At 50.7% G+C, this 15253-nt stretch overlaps 1 protein-coding gene and 1 long non-coding RNA gene across 3 annotated transcripts; one reads left to right on the top strand and one right to left on the bottom strand.

Annotated features, from left to right (window-relative positions):
- Positions 1-33: 33 nt before the first annotated feature.
- LOC307082274 lies at positions 34-1471 on the bottom strand. Its single transcript, XR_013812208.1, has 5 exons — positions 1358-1471; positions 1057-1185; positions 776-862; positions 524-589; positions 34-341 (listed from the first exon to the last, which is right to left on the bottom strand). It is a non-coding gene; the product is annotated as an uncharacterized lncRNA (long non-coding RNA).
- An 886-nt stretch (positions 1472-2357) lies between these two features.
- Positions 2358-14919, top strand: LOC307082176 (sphingosine kinase 1-like; the record flags this gene model as incomplete). 2 transcript variants are annotated; one of them, XM_079745657.1, is made up of 5 exons in its annotated part: positions 2358-2937; positions 8253-8402; positions 9601-9695; positions 10736-10851; positions 13770-14919. In XM_079745657.1, exons 1-5 carry the CDS (start codon positions 2430-2432, stop codon positions 14917-14919), a joined length of 2019 nt encoding a protein of 672 aa, XP_079601783.1. In that variant the 5' UTR covers positions 2358-2429. The 2 variants fall into 2 exon arrangements, with proteins under 2 accessions (XP_079601783.1, XP_079601784.1); XM_079745658.1 differs by lacking the exon at positions 8253-8402.
- Positions 14920-15253: the final 334 nt, after the last annotated feature.

Below are 15253 nucleotides of genomic sequence, written 5' to 3'. Positions count from 1 at the left end.
CACAATTTTCTTTAAGTTTTATTGTTAAGAGCAACACTGCATTTGGATTAGCAGGGGCATTAACAGTCAGGGCATTTAGCAGAAGCTTTAATCCAGAGTGGTTCCAACAATGATTCTAGTCTTGCAGACGATAACTTCAGAGTTGTATTTGGAAGCCAATTTATCCCAAGCGACTTACAAGCAGTCATACACAGCCAACACTCAGTTAGGAGGAGCCAGGTTTCAAACTAGCAACCTCCCGGTCACAAGTCAGCCTGCTCTCGTGACTAAGACTTGGAGGTGCATTGATTTACAGTTCAGTCCAAGCAGACATCCTCATTTGGCTGGTCGTCGATTCAAACCTGCAACAATGTGAAAAGGAGAAGTGAAAAAGGTGCCAGTCCCAAACAGTTTGCTTAATTCATCTCGCATTGAGCTAAAAGTTAGTCAAGCCTCAGGTTACCAATGGTCAACACCGTTGTTCAGACAGGGATAACTTTTTTCATCACTGGCTTGAGCGCTTATACAAAACGCATCAATTTACCTTTCATGGTAGAAAGGGAACTCGGTGGACCTCCCGCTGCTTCGCGTCACCAGAGTCCTTCACTGCCTGTGGATTTCAGATACTTTAGTTAGATGTGGTCTCTCGGGTGGATCTCCCGCAGAATGAATTTTTTTATTTCTCAGAAAAGCTTTTCCAATCGTCAGTTTCGCATCGGACGGCACTTCCTATGCAGCGATATCATCCCGGAAACATGTGGTACCAAGTCAACAAGAGCCCAGTTGAGGTCCTTACCTCGTGGTGGTGGAACTACGGCCCAGGGGATTCATTCAGGGTCCGGTACGGTCGAATTACGGTGGCCCAGAGAATTCAGTCATCTTCCTGCAAGAGCACAAAGAAAAAAAAAAAAAAAAAAGGGTTGGCCCAAATATTTCCCCTTCCTTCATGGTAGTAACCCCTCAGAGCAAAGTCTCAGTCGTTTTTGTATCAACATGTTTTCAGCCAGGGATAACAAACTCATCTTTGGTTTTGCGGTCTATAACGTAAACCATGTATTGAGACTTTCGGTAGTTTACCTGGCAATTCTGTAGTCCATGAGTGGGACTCGACCCAGGCCATGAGGGGGACTCGATCAAGTCCATAAGGGGGACTAGATCCAGGCCCACGGGTTAGATGATCATTCTTTCTGTAGTGTATCAAGTTACCTGTGGAAGAGCGAAAGTTAAAAAACACATCCAGTAACCCTTAAAGCATGGTTATAACCGCGGCACCCGTAGCACTGTGAGCAAACCACGTGTTGGAGACCAGCTAACGTTAGCATACTCGTAGCATTTTATATGTGCAGCAATAACACCGTGCAATAAAAAAAATACTTACATCGGTACTTCAGAGTGGTATGAGGGCGCCTCGGACCTGATGCTTCGATATGGAGCCATCGTGGAGGTTTAGAGAAGCTAAACTTCTTTAGCGCTAGCAGCAGGTCAGGGGAGGAAGGAAGAAGGAGAGTTCGTCTAACGGAGGGCTCTCTATATATAGGCAGAACGTCACAGCCCACGTGAAGGAGACTAGGCGCTGATTGGCAGATTCAGGTGATCATTGAACCCAGGCGGGTAAATATAAATACTAATTGATCAAATCGAATACATATGTACAACATATGAAACAGATGAATGTCTGCCACAATAATATTCAAGTTCATTAAAAAGGTTAGTTAAATTAAAGGCCTCGTATACACTTTATCTTGTCTTATTTGTATTGTAAACGTATTGTGGCGAGCAGCACGCGAAGGACGAGACGGGAGCCCAGTTTGAACCAATGATGCAGTTCCGTGCCCCATACACGCACGACTACGGGCTGCCTTTATTAACGACCAACCACAGATATGGAAACCAGCGCACCCAGTAAACGAACACGTCACTCTCGGTGACGGTGGCGGCAACGATGCACACAACATGTCAACACTCAACAAATTAATTATTCCCAGCCCATTAACCCCACTCAACCCAACAACCACACTGTCCCGGTCCAAACCCCCAGGATAAATCAACCCCCCAGAGCCCCTTGCGCAACTGAACGAGCGCCTACACCTGTGGTCGCCACAGTATGTTTGAGCCTACAATATATATATTTTTATATTTTTTAAATAATTTATTATATACATAATGCTGAATTAAGTCCCATCCCACACCAACATGTAGTCCAATTTTCCAAAAAACAAACGTGCACTAAAATAAAACCTAAACCAAACCTAAACCTGGTGCTGTTCCTCCGGCAGTCACTAGGGGGAGACAGAGGACCGGGAGGAGAGCCGAGGAGGAGCGGAGGAGGAGAGGAGGGGAGCCGAGGAGGAGCGGAGGAGGAGAGCGGTTCCTCTCCTGATAGACCAGCCACAGAACCCCCCCAGCACCGCCGGCCTGCGGACTACGCAGAGCGCCCTGTCCGGTCCGGGATGGAGAAAGAATCGGACTCCTCGCGCCAACAGAACGGCTGGGTGGGGGCGGCGCTGCACGGGGAGTTCAGCGACCCGCTGGACCACCGGCTCCGGTACTCCGTGAGCCTGACAGAGAGCGCGCTGACCGTGCAGATGATCTCCTCGCAGCCCGCGCGCTCCAAGGCGGTGTTTCTATTGGCGGACTGCGTGGGTTGCCACGCGTACACAGAGCGGGATGGAGACGGGGGGGACGTCGCGGCGGTCCCGGGGCGGGACGGGACGGGTGCCGTGGCGGACCTTGGGCGGGACGGGGGGAACGGTGACGGGGGGAACGCCGCCGCGTACTTCGCGGCTTATTTCTACCCGTTCCGCGGGCGGTGGATGAGCGGGGGCTCCGCGCGCCAGAAGGTGGAGCAGGTCTTCCGGGTGGTCCCGTTACCGGACCCCGCCGCAAACCTGCGAGAGGCTCAGCAGTGGGCGCGTGCCATCCGGGACGCGGCCGCAAAACAGATCCCGCGACGGAACGGTAAAGGTCACACACCCATAATAACAATAACAATAATAATAATAATAATAATAATAATAATAATAATAATAATAATGATAATAATAATATGACCGTATGATAGTGCCTTCGATGATGTTATTGATTGATTGATTGATTGATTGATTGATTGATTGTACCGTTATTATAGAGCGGCTGGGTTGGTTTGATTCATTGGTGTAAACAGTCTAAAGGTTGTGAGGTCTGACACTGGGTTGGTCATGTTGAGGAATGTACCCTGAATGTGTCTGTTAAACTGGCTCTACCTGAAGAGGGCAAGCCGACTGGTCCCACTGCATTACTTGCCCTCAGACGCTCCTAACACACACACACACACACACACACACACACACACACACACACGCACACACACACACACACACATACACACACGCACACGCACACACACACACACACACACACACACACACGCACACACTCTCACTCTCTCTCTCTCTGTCTCTGTCTCTGTCTCTCTCTCTCTCTCTCTCTTTAGGTGTAACAGAAACACAGACATATATACCAACACACACACCCCCCCCCCCACACACACACACACACTCATAAAGAAGAATTCCCTCAGAGAAGTTTATGTTTTTTCACATCAACACAAAATAGGTTTTCCCGCCATGCTGACGGGAGAGCGTCTGATTGGTCCTCGTAGCGCTGCGTCCTGCTAGTACCCGCCCATCTGATGCCTGACTGTATTAAGGGATGTAATGTGAGGTATGACTGACATACTGACGGACTTATCCTGCACACTGAGGGACACAGTGACGGACTCAAACACAGAGGAGGTGGACGATGTCCCTGAAACAGAGACAGCCGTTTGATAGCGGACAGAGGAGTCCTTTATCACCGCACAGTTGGGCCCTCATTTGTTTAGATAGGAACGAGGCACTGTGTCTCTGGGTTGCCATGGTGATGGACATCAGATAGGACCGAGGCACTTTGTCTCAGGGTTACCATGGTGATGGACTTCAGGGTGGGGGGGGAATGACAGAGGGAGAGAGAGGAACGGGGAGAGGGGAGATAAAGAGCGGCGGACCATGGCCTCTGGAGACAGAGGGAGACAGAACGAGATGAGGAGTGGAGGAGGGAGACAGAGAGGGGTGAGGGAGGGGGGGCCATCAGAGACAGTGTGCTGGCTGTGTGAGGTGAAACAGCAGACCTGGGCTGGCAGGAGGCCAGCAGGACTCTGGGGAACGGTGGCATTTCAGCCAGATGGTCTCACAGGCCATCACACGCACACACAGACACACACTCACACACACGCCCACACGCACCCACACACATGCATGCACACACACACACACGCACAAACGCACACACATGCACACGCACACAAGCACACATAATATCGACACATAAGAACACATATGCTAATGCACACACACACCGACAAATGCACACATAATATAGAATAGAATATAGACCCTAAAAATACACAATTATATAGACAAAACAAAGACACAACCTCGATGGACACTAGCGGGTTAATACAGTAGACGCAGGATCTGCTGGTGGCTAGTCTCATAAATGAGACATTACATTAGCGTTTGACGTCTGATGTCTGACAAGCTTGTATCAGGACGACCCGCACATTCCTTCACCTCACATTCGTCTCATGTGCTGGAGGCGGGATCTGTGATCACGTCTTTGGCTTGTATCAACAAACACATTCGGCCAGTACCAGCTAACCCTTGTTAAACTGTAAGGATTCAGACCAACCCTGTAGGCTGGTCGCTGTAGTAGAAACACTTCATCCACGCACACAGAGGAGCTCATTGCGGTAGAACATCATTTTCTGTTTTTCCTGTTTAGAAACAGGAAGCCAGGACCTGACTCCGCCCCTTTCAGGTCCTGGTTTCCTGTTTCGTTCCGATATTCTACCAAAGTGAACTCCTCTGTATGACGAAACCAGACAGGAAAGTCACACCAGGACCTGGAAGGGGAACATGGAGGGGCGGAGTCAGGACAAGTCCTGGCTCCTGACTCCGCCCCTTTCAGTTCCCCTCGTTACGATATTCTAACGAAATATAATTTCCAGAAACCAGGACCTGAGAGGGGCGGAGTCAGGACAAGTCCTGGCTCCAGACTCCGCCCCTTTCAGGTCCTGGTTTCAAGACAGGTCAGGACTGGTCCTGACTCCGCCCCCTTCAGATCCTTTCCTGCCCAGGTTCTGCACCGTCTCCCCCGAGATAGAAGCTGCTCTCTGACAGAGCAGGGCTGCTGCCTCCCAGATCAGCTAACAGCTAACGGCTAACAACTAATGGCTAACAGATAGCGGCTAACGGCTCGCGGCGCTCACGCCCTTGGTGGGGCCCTGAAGGACGCGGAGACGCTAATCCTGCCAGCATGTGTTTCTCTCCACACTTAATTGTGCATCCCAGCAGAACAGCTGGCTTAAAAGAGCAATATCAGGATTACGAGGCGGCGCTGAGCTGTCATACAGCGGCGCCGCCCCACGGGACAGGAACACACGAACACACAAACACACAAACACACGAACACAAGACGTGATATGAAATATGGAGACCCGTGGAGGCGGAGCTCTTTGAAGCGGTGTTGAGCGACGCTTCAGTCCGGCGGTCGTATCACTGTCACCGCTGATCTGTGTGTGTGTGTGTGTTTGTATGAGAGAGTGTGTGTGTGTGTGTATGTATGAGAGTGTGTATGACTGTGTGTGGGTTTGTATGAGAGTGTTTGTGTGTCTATGTTTGTATGAGAGTGTGCGTTTGTGTGTGTTTGTATGAGAGTGTGTGTGTATGAGATTGTGTGAGTGTGTGTGTTTGTATGAGAGTGTGTACGTATTTGTGTATTAGTGTGTGTGTGTCTGTATGAGAGTGTGTTTGTTTGTATGAGAGGGTGTGTGTGTGTATGCGAGTGTGTGCGTTTGTTTGTGTGTGTGTGTCTGTATGAGTGTGTGTGTGTCTGCATGAGAGTCTGTGTGTGTCTGTATGAGAGTGTGTGTGTGTGTGTGTCTTGTGAATTCAGGGCCGTATTTGTTCTATTTTACCCCAGTGTGATGTGAGTTTCGAGGGGTAGTGTGAAGATGAAACAGAATATGTCGCAGTTGTAGAGCTGGCCAGCAGGTTTGACCGCCCTAGCTGTTCAGATAGCGATCTGGTGGGAACTGTAAACGATGGTTCTCAGCCTGGGTGGGGCCTATATTATGGGCACTTCTTTAGAATCTTAACAGAATGCATTGTCTTTCAATCTCCTCATCCTTATCTTCACAAGCATCTTTGGTATGAATTAAGAGATGCTGCTCCGAGTCCTCTGATTGTGTGTGTGTGTGTGTGTGTGTGTGTGTGTGTGTGTGTGTGTGAGATTGTGTGTGTGGAAGTTTGTGTTTGTTTGGGGTTGCTTCTGTGTCTGGCAGCATCACCCCGCCCCCACCCCCCACACCACTCTTGCTCCCTGACGCAAACATTTGACAGCCTGTCAAGGCTTGTTTCTTGACATCTCTCTCTCTCTCTCTCTCTCTCTCACTCTCTCTCTCTCTCTCTTCCACTCCCTCACACATCCACACACACACACACACACACACACACACACACTCACACTTACACTCACACACATGCACTAACACACACTGTCTCCCTGCCTGTCGTTCTATCTGTCTGTCTGTCTGTCTCCCTGCCTGTCTGTCTGTCTCTCTGCCTGTCCGTCTGTCTCTCTGTCTGCTGTGTTGTCAGTTCTCTGCCTGTCTGTCTGTCTGCCTGTCTGCTGTGTGGTCAGTTCTCTGCTCCCTGTGAGTTTCGAGTTTTCCTGTCACTCAGACTGTCTGTCTACAGACATACACGCCCCTGTTATGCTCTCTCATTCCCGCTCTCTCCCTGTCAAGGGCTTAAGTAAAAAGCACGTAAAAACGAAACACATACAAATAAATATGTCTAAAATTAGTAAAAGTCAAAGACGTGTGTATGTGTGTTTGTGTGTGAGCGTGTGTGTGGGTGTGTGTGTCTGTGTGCGTGCGTTTGTGCGTGTGTGTGCGTGCCTGTGTGCGTGCGTGCATGTGTGTGTGTGTGTGTGTGTGTGTGTGTGTGTACACGTGCCTGCAGGTTTGGGTCAGTGAGGTTTAGGCTTACACGGTGACCTCTGGCAAAGGCTTAAGTGGTTTTAAGAGCCACTGTTCCCCGGCCCCTCAGGTCATCTGGGTTTTTAGCCCATTTCCCCACTCCGGTGGCTATTTGGTTTATTGATGTGGTTGGTTCTGACACTGTGGAGGTGGAGACAGCGCTCCCTGGTGTCCGGAGGAACACTGTTCAGAGCTCAATCAGAAACAATAGAGATGGGGTTTGAATAGGAAGCAGGCCTCTGACTCTGTCTCTGTATCTCCCCCTCTCTCTCTCTCTTTCTCTCCCCCTCTCTCCCTCTCTCCCTGTCTCTCTCTCCCCCTCTCTGTTTGTCCCTCTCTCTCTCTCTCTCTCTCTCTCTCTCTCTCTCTCATTTATTCTAAACTATGTTGATAAAAGCGTACCAACCAACAGGATTTGGGTGAGGGCTTAATTTGAGCCTTTTAGGATTAGGTTTTAGGGTTTAGTTCTGTTTTTTTAATTTTAAAACAGCTTAACGAGACAAAACTATTTAACTTTGATGCAAAATGTATCTCTGGAGAAGCACAGGACTTAACTCTTTTAATATTTTAATCAATTATTTTATGCTAAAAAGAGAAAGCAGGTCCTATGTAGAAGTCATAACTCTTTGACTAATAACTAATAACTCTTTCCTTCTCCAGGCAGTATCAGTGATCAGGGCCCTGCTGGGCTTTGACCCAGAACCTTCTATCAGGCATGAGAGATGAGCAATGAGCTAGCTCCTCTGTGGAGATCATTTCCTCTTCCTCCTCCTCAACACATTAAAGAGGCGTCAGTGTCTTAAATACAGTCTGACATTATGGAGAATGCTATGATTAGAGAATTGCTTTGATTTTAAACAAATACATGTTTAAAATCAAAGCATTTCTCATCATAGCATTCTCCATAAGGGAGTGTATGCATATATTCTTATATATATTTAAGCATATTACCGTGAGTAGAAAAATCTAGAAGGTGTGTGTGTGTGTGTGTGTGTGTGTCTGTGAAAGTGAGTTACCTGTGGAGCGTTTAGAATGGCCATGTTGTCTCGACCAATCAAGACGGGAATCCAGTTTGAACAACCATTAGTCAGAATGGCAAGGGAGGGAATCTGGAGTCAAACTGGAGTCAAATAATGCATCTGAACAGATGCATTATTTCTCTCTCTCTCTCTCTCTCTCTCTCTCTCTCTCTCTCTCTCTCTCTCTCCTGCAGGCGTGGTGTATGCGGAGGTCCCTCGCCCCTGCAGGCTTATGGTGCTGCTGAACCCCCAGAGTGGGCGAGGCCAGGCCATACAGCTCTTTACTGCCCATGTGCAGAACATGCTCATTGAGGCCGGCGTCCCCTACACACTGGTCATCACCGGTTAGTAACACACACAGGCACAGGCACACACACATACACACACACACATACACATGCGCGCACACGCACACACACTTTGCCATATTAGACAGGTGGTTCTCTTGCCACCTAGCGACTGATTCAGCATAAGAAGTTGGGGGTTAAAAATAGCTTCTGTTTAAATCATTCATGCTCCTCCCCTCCAACCCCCTGCGGTGTCCGTCCACAGGTACTGTACCTCGGTGTAACGGTTCTCATGATACTGGTCTCATCTCATCATCTATTCAGCAACAGCACAGCTAGTGTGGAGGAGGAAGGCTGGGGGAGACAGCTTCTCTCAGAGCATCTGGGACCAGATAGACCTTCATCTGACCTTCAGAAAGAGAGAGAGAGAGAGAGAGAGAGAGAGAGAGGGAAAAAGGGAGTTTGTGTGTAATTCTTTGTGTGTGTGTTGGTGTGTGCGTGTGTGTGCTTGCGTGCGTGAGTGTGTGTGCATGTGTATGTGTGCGCGTGGGTGCGTGTGTTTGTGTGTGTGTATGTGTGTGTACTTAGTTCTTGGCAGCGGCCCCAGTAATGGATATAAAGAAACAACTGGGAGACAGCTTCAGACTGAAGTGTTGAGTCAGCACAACACAATGACACAAAACAACACAACAGAGACTACTCAACACAACAGACACAGCACATTACAACAGACACAATACAACACAACTGACACAAAACAACACAATAGAGACACCACAGCAGACACAGCACATCACAACAGATAAAACAACACAACAGGCACAAAACCACAGACACAACACAAGTTACACAACCAAACACCACATCCACAGAACAACATAACATACACATCACAACAGACACAATACAACACAACACACAGAAAACAACACACATAACAGACACAACACAGCGACACAACACAACATAGTGGAAGTTAAAATCCGGATTTAATTTAAATCGTCTCTTCTCCTTCCCTTATTTCCATATGCCCATCTGTACATCTCTCTCTCTCATCTCTCACCCTGTCACCACTCTCCCACCTTTCTCCTCTCTCCCCACCCCACTCTCTTCCTCTTCTCTCTCCCTCCCTTCCTCCCTCTCCTTCCCACTCTCCCTCCCTCCCTCCCTCTCCCTCATTTCCTCTCTCCCTCCCTCCCCCTCTATCATCTCTCTCCCTCCCTCCCTCCCTCCCTCCCTCTTTCCCCCCTCCCAGATCGCAGGAACCATGCCCGTGAGGTGGTGAGGGAGGCCGACCTCCGCCAATGGGACGCACTGGTCATCGTGTCGGGGGACGGCCTGCTCTTTGAGGTACCGCCCCCCTGCAATATCATCATAGAGCTGTCGTCCAGACGTTAATATCTACGTAACGCTGGTCTGAAACTGATCAATGGATTAAATATACTGTCTAACTGTTTTTTATCTAACATAGTAGTCTTTTATTGTAGACTTTAATTAAAAAAATGTGCATTCATCCTTTAAAGAGATTTGGATTCAACAGCAAACAGAATAGAAACTAAGTATTCAGTGTGCAAATAATGTACATATGCAATATGATTAGTGGAAAAGGAAAGGCAGACTGTAAATGTCAACATTACTGACAGGTGATGTAACATCATTTATGCTGCATCCTTATGACTTATTTCTAGAATGTAAATAAATAATAATCTATCAGATTACTGACTCAAAATTAAAAAACGAATGACATAATCCTCTAAAACCTGTCAGACGTTACATAATGCTGGTCTGAGCTCCTGCTCTGAGGGACACTCACAGCTCACTGTCTGCTGCTGACAGACAGACAGACAGACGGACGTGAGGAGGCAGGATCGATCTGCTCTGCTCGGTCAGACCGACCCACAGGAGGAATGATTTGTGCTGCTCTCTGGCTGCTAGCGTGACGAGCAGAAACAGATGGGTACTCAGACACAACCAGAGAGGGCGGGACCACAGAGGGCGGGACCAGAGAGGGTGGGACCAGAGAGGGCGGGACCAGAGAGCCGGTTGGTTAATGTCCGCTGACCTGAGTGGCCCCGGCCTCTCATCTCCTCAGACACCAACCGTGTGTGTGTGTGTGTGTGTGTGTGTGTGTGTGTGTGTGTGTTTGTGTGTGCGTGTGTGTGTGTGTCTGTGTGCGAGCCTTCGTGTGTTTTTGTGCCTGTGTGTGTGTGTGTCTGCGTGTGTGTTCCTTTGTATGTGTGTGGTGTGTGTGTGTTCCTGTGTGTGTGCGTGCCTGTGTGTTCATGTGTGTGTGTGAGTGTGTGTGTGTGTGTGTGTGTGTGTGTGTGTGTGTGTGTGTGTGTGTGTGTGTGTGTGTGTGTGTGCCTGTGTGTGTCTGTGTGTGTGTGCAGGTGATCAACGGGCTGATGGAGAGGGAGGACTGGCGGGAGGCTGTCCGGACCCCCCTGGGGATCCTCCCCGGCGGCTCGGGGAACGCACTGGCCGCCTCTGTCCACCACTACTCCCAGTCAGTCTCGCACTACATACACACAGGCACAGGCACACACCCAGATACACACAGACACAGGCACAGGCATACACAAACACACACACATACAGGCACACACACACAGGCACACGCACACACCCAGATACACACAGACACAGGCATACACAAACACACACACGTACAGGCACACACACAGGCACACGCACACACACACAGACACACACAGACACAGGCACAGGCACACAGGCACACAAACACACACACACAGGCACACACACACAAATGCACATGCACACACGCGCACGTACACATGCACACAGACTCCATCTCCTGCATCCTAGTGCAGTTTTAATGACGTGAACCATGCAATTAAAAGTAGACAGTTAAGCAGTTTGAAATATATGTTTACATATTTCAAAAATCCACAATAGCAAGCCCTGTTAGCGTAGCCTGTTGGCTAGCTCTGTTAGCGTAGCCTGTTGGCTAGCACTGTTAGCGTAGCCTGTTAGCGTAGCCTGTTAGCGTAGCCAGTTTAGTCCTGAAGAGGTCCGCCTGAGGGACAGCGAATCCCAGCATGCAGGCGTCTCGTCGCGTTATGAATGGATTCGAATCTTTACCAAACTATTGGCCTACAGGTATGAATCACATCTCATGAGTTGTGTTATTATTAGTGCTGTCAAGCGATTAAAATATTTAATCGCGATTAATCGCATCAATGTCATAGTTAACTCGCGATTAATCGCGATTAATTGCACATTTCTTTATATACTAAATATCCCTTGATTTCGTGCTGCTAGCCTTTTAATGAGATCAGAGTGTTGAGAAGGACAGTAATAAAATATATTTGGTAAGATGGATATAAGAAGAGACCCGCAGTGAATTCAACCCGGTCCACTTGACATCAGGGAGGTGCATGACAGTGGTAGGCCTACCGTAAAACTTAAATAGCCCAGGCTTGTATTTGTTTCAATCACTGAACTTTCGAACAAAACTCTTGCTCATTAAAGGTGGGAAATACTATAACATTTATTATTTAAACCAGCATGAATATTCCTACCGTACGAAGGCCTATACACATTACCAGGCTATCGAATAACACCTACACACACACACGGCGGCGGAGTGGTAATCGGGAGAGCTGGGGTGGGCCGTTAACGTTTCGGGGCTATGGGGCTGATTACTGCGGGATAACAATATTGCGTTTATAAAAGTTTCTTGCAGCGCCGTCCGACAGCCTGAGCTGTGCGCCCACAACCTCTCACTCACTCAACAGCCGTAACACTCAAAAACTGTCAACGTCGCAACCAAGTCGATTTTGTCTAGAGGGGAGTAACTGAGCGGCCCCTTCCGAAGTGGTACAGCCCAGGTGGTCCTTGAACTGCGATTGGTCGGAAAGAGGTAACAGCTAATGACAACATTGAACTCTAGTACCAGGCTCAAACAGAGTGACACACAAACACACACACACTTTTAAGGAGTTTTTGTGCGGCGTGCTTGTTGTTTTGTTTCCGGTGTAGCTAGATCCGGTATGGTTTTGGAGTTTTTCTTAAGTGACTAGTTGTTGCTAGACAGCAGGTGAAAAAACGACAATGTTTGCCAAACCAAAAGAGCGTTAATCGCGCGATAAAAAAATTAACGCCGTTAAAATTGGTTTGCGTTAACGCCGTTAATAACGCGTTAAACTGACAGCACTAGTTATTATTGTACAGTTGTATCAGTTGTATATTCATTTCTCAGTGCATTGTGTTTATAAAGTTGTGGGAAAGAGTTGCACATTCCGGGCAACACTATAAAACAGACACATAAAAATAGTGCACTATGTAGGGAACCAGTGAACGATTTGTTCTGTCTGCTTACTACACTGACCTGGCAGACAGTGAGAGCCTGGCCCCTTTCTCTTCACTGATTGGCTGATTAATCTCTGTAATTACACTGGAGGCGGGACCACACTCCCTCTCCTCTCCTCTATTGGATGGCCGCCCTGTCAGAGAAAGGTCACTTTAGGTTGCCTGAAACTCTCCAAAGAGTGATGTAAAGGCCAACAACGTTAGTCAGCACATTACGATTTATGAGGAGGAGGAGGAGGATGATGATGATGACAGATATCCCCCCCACTTCCACACCAACACCAACCTCTGCCCCGCTGTCACTCATACATACACCGCTGAATGGTGTTCCAGCCCCCCCTGCTGTTGGAACACGGAACAGCAGCAGGTACACCTGAAAGCGTTCTGGAAAAAGGACAGACTCTACAACAGTTCTACAATTAAGCACCGGAACACCAGAAACATCTGACCGAGGTTCTCAGGATTTTACCCCCCCCCCCCCCTACACACACACACCCCTAGAGTGTGACACTGAATTATGAATCGGACCACATTTGTATTTATTTATGTATATATTCTGTTTGATATGATAATGATTATAATTTAGAGCGCACAACATAGTATCTCTTATCGCACAAGTCCTTGATGAACCAAAAGTCCTAGGGAGACCTTAAGGAGGCGTGTGTGTGTGTGTGTGTTTGTTTGTGTGTGTGTTTGTGTGCCTGTGCGTGTGGTCGTGTGTGTGCATGTGTGTGTGGTCCAGAGCAAACATGGCCGCCGCCAGCTGAAGACCCAACACATGTTATCTCTGGGCAGCATGTGGCTCAGGAGCTAGAGCGATTGGCTGGTAACCAGAAGGTTGCTAGTTCGATCCCCGGCTCCTCCTAGCTGAGTGCCGAGGTGTCCCTGAGCGAGACGCCTCACCCTGTCTGCTCCTGACGAGCTGGCTGTCGCCCTGCGTGGTTGACTCCGCCGGCGGTGTGTGAATGTGTGCATAAATGGCTGAATGTTGGGCAGTATTGTAAAGCGCTTTGAGTGGCCACTGGTTAGAACAGTGCTGGATAAATGCAGTCTGTTTACCCTACCTGACCCCCCTTCCCCCCCCCCCAGGGCCCCCCCGGCGTGGGGCGAGGAGCTGCTCCTCAGCTGCGGCTTCCTGCTGTGTAAGGGTCTGGTGAGCCCGCTGGACCTGGTCTCCGTGCAGCTGCCGTCTCGCCGCCTCTTCTCCTTCCTGTCGCTGGCCTGGGGCTTCGTGGCCGACGTAGACCTGGACAGCGAGCGCTACCGTGCCGTGGGCGCCGTGCGCTTCCTGCTGGGCACGCTGCTGCGCCTGGCCTCACTGCGGGTCTACCGCGGCCGGCTGGCCTTCCTGCCCCTGGAGGCGGAGCCAGAGGCCCCGCCCACCCCGCGCACCGCCCGCCGCTGGGCCCGGGCGCGGCCCACCGACCACGCCCAGGAGCGGCCGTCCTTCTGCTCTAACCCCACCTCCGCCCTGCGCTGTGGCTCCGCCCCCTCTGCCTCCCCCTCCCCCTCTCCCTCTCCCTCCCCCAACAACAACCGTTCTGAGCGCCGTCGGGGTCGGGTCCCCTCAAACCGTAACGCCGTCACTGCCGAGAGCGGCCGGACCGACAACCGGACTGAGACCCGTACCGACCCCCCGTCTGACCCCTCGTCTGACACCCCGTCTGACCCCCATGATGACCCCCTGACCAACCAGACGACCAACACCCAGACAGACAACCAGACCGACCAACAGACAGACCACCAGAACCAGAACCACACCCACGCCCCTAGCCCCGCCTCTAACCCCGCCCCTAACCCAACCCCTAGCCCCGCCCCTGACCCCGCTCCCAGGGGCCCCCTCCTGGACCCCCTGCTGCCCCCCCTGTGCCGGCCCCTGCCGGACTCCTGGAGGCGGGTGGAGCAGCAGGACTTCGTGCTGGTGTTGGCCATGTTCCAGTCCCACCTGTCGGAGGAGCTGTGGGCAGCGCCGGGGGCCACGCCCGACGATGGCCTCATCCACCTCTTCTACGTGGAGGCGGGGGTCTCGCGGGCCGCGCTGCTCCGCCTCTTCCTGGCCATGGAGCGGGGCGCCCACCTGGAGTGCGGCGTCCCCCACCTGGTGTACGAGCGGGTGCGCGCCCTGCGGCTGGAGCCCCTCTCCCCCCAGGGGACCATCACCGTGGACGGGGAGCTGGTGGGGCCCGGGCCCCTGCAGGCCCAGGTCCACCCCGGGCTGGCCCGGCTGGTCTGTGGGTGAGGGGGGTGGGGGGCTCGTGAAGCAGGCGTTAGGGCCTCCTGAACCAGGGGGCGGGGCCCCCCCTCTGAGACCCCAAGAATTGAGTGTTTGTGGTCTAGACCCGTAGACCAAGAGGCCCCGGCCCCCGGTCTTCCACAGACCAGCCTGGCAGGGCCTCTTGGACTATGGGTCTCACTCTGTCAGTGACTGTTTTCAGAAGCGTTGCCAGGGAGACGTAAGATGGTCAGAGACAGGGAGCGGAAGGTGGAGCCGCCCACCGATGCCAAACCCTCCATGGAGACGGACGGGGGGGACACAAGGAACCAATCAGTGGCTCCGCCCGTTGCTATAGAAA

Source organism: Pollachius pollachius, assembly GCF_949987615.1.
Source record: "Pollachius pollachius genome assembly, chromosome: 11".
Classification (NCBI taxonomy): Eukaryota; Metazoa; Chordata; class Actinopteri; order Gadiformes; family Gadidae; genus Pollachius; species Pollachius pollachius.
Note: the sequence above shows the minus strand (reverse complement) of the source record. Positions and strands in the feature narration are given on the sequence as shown.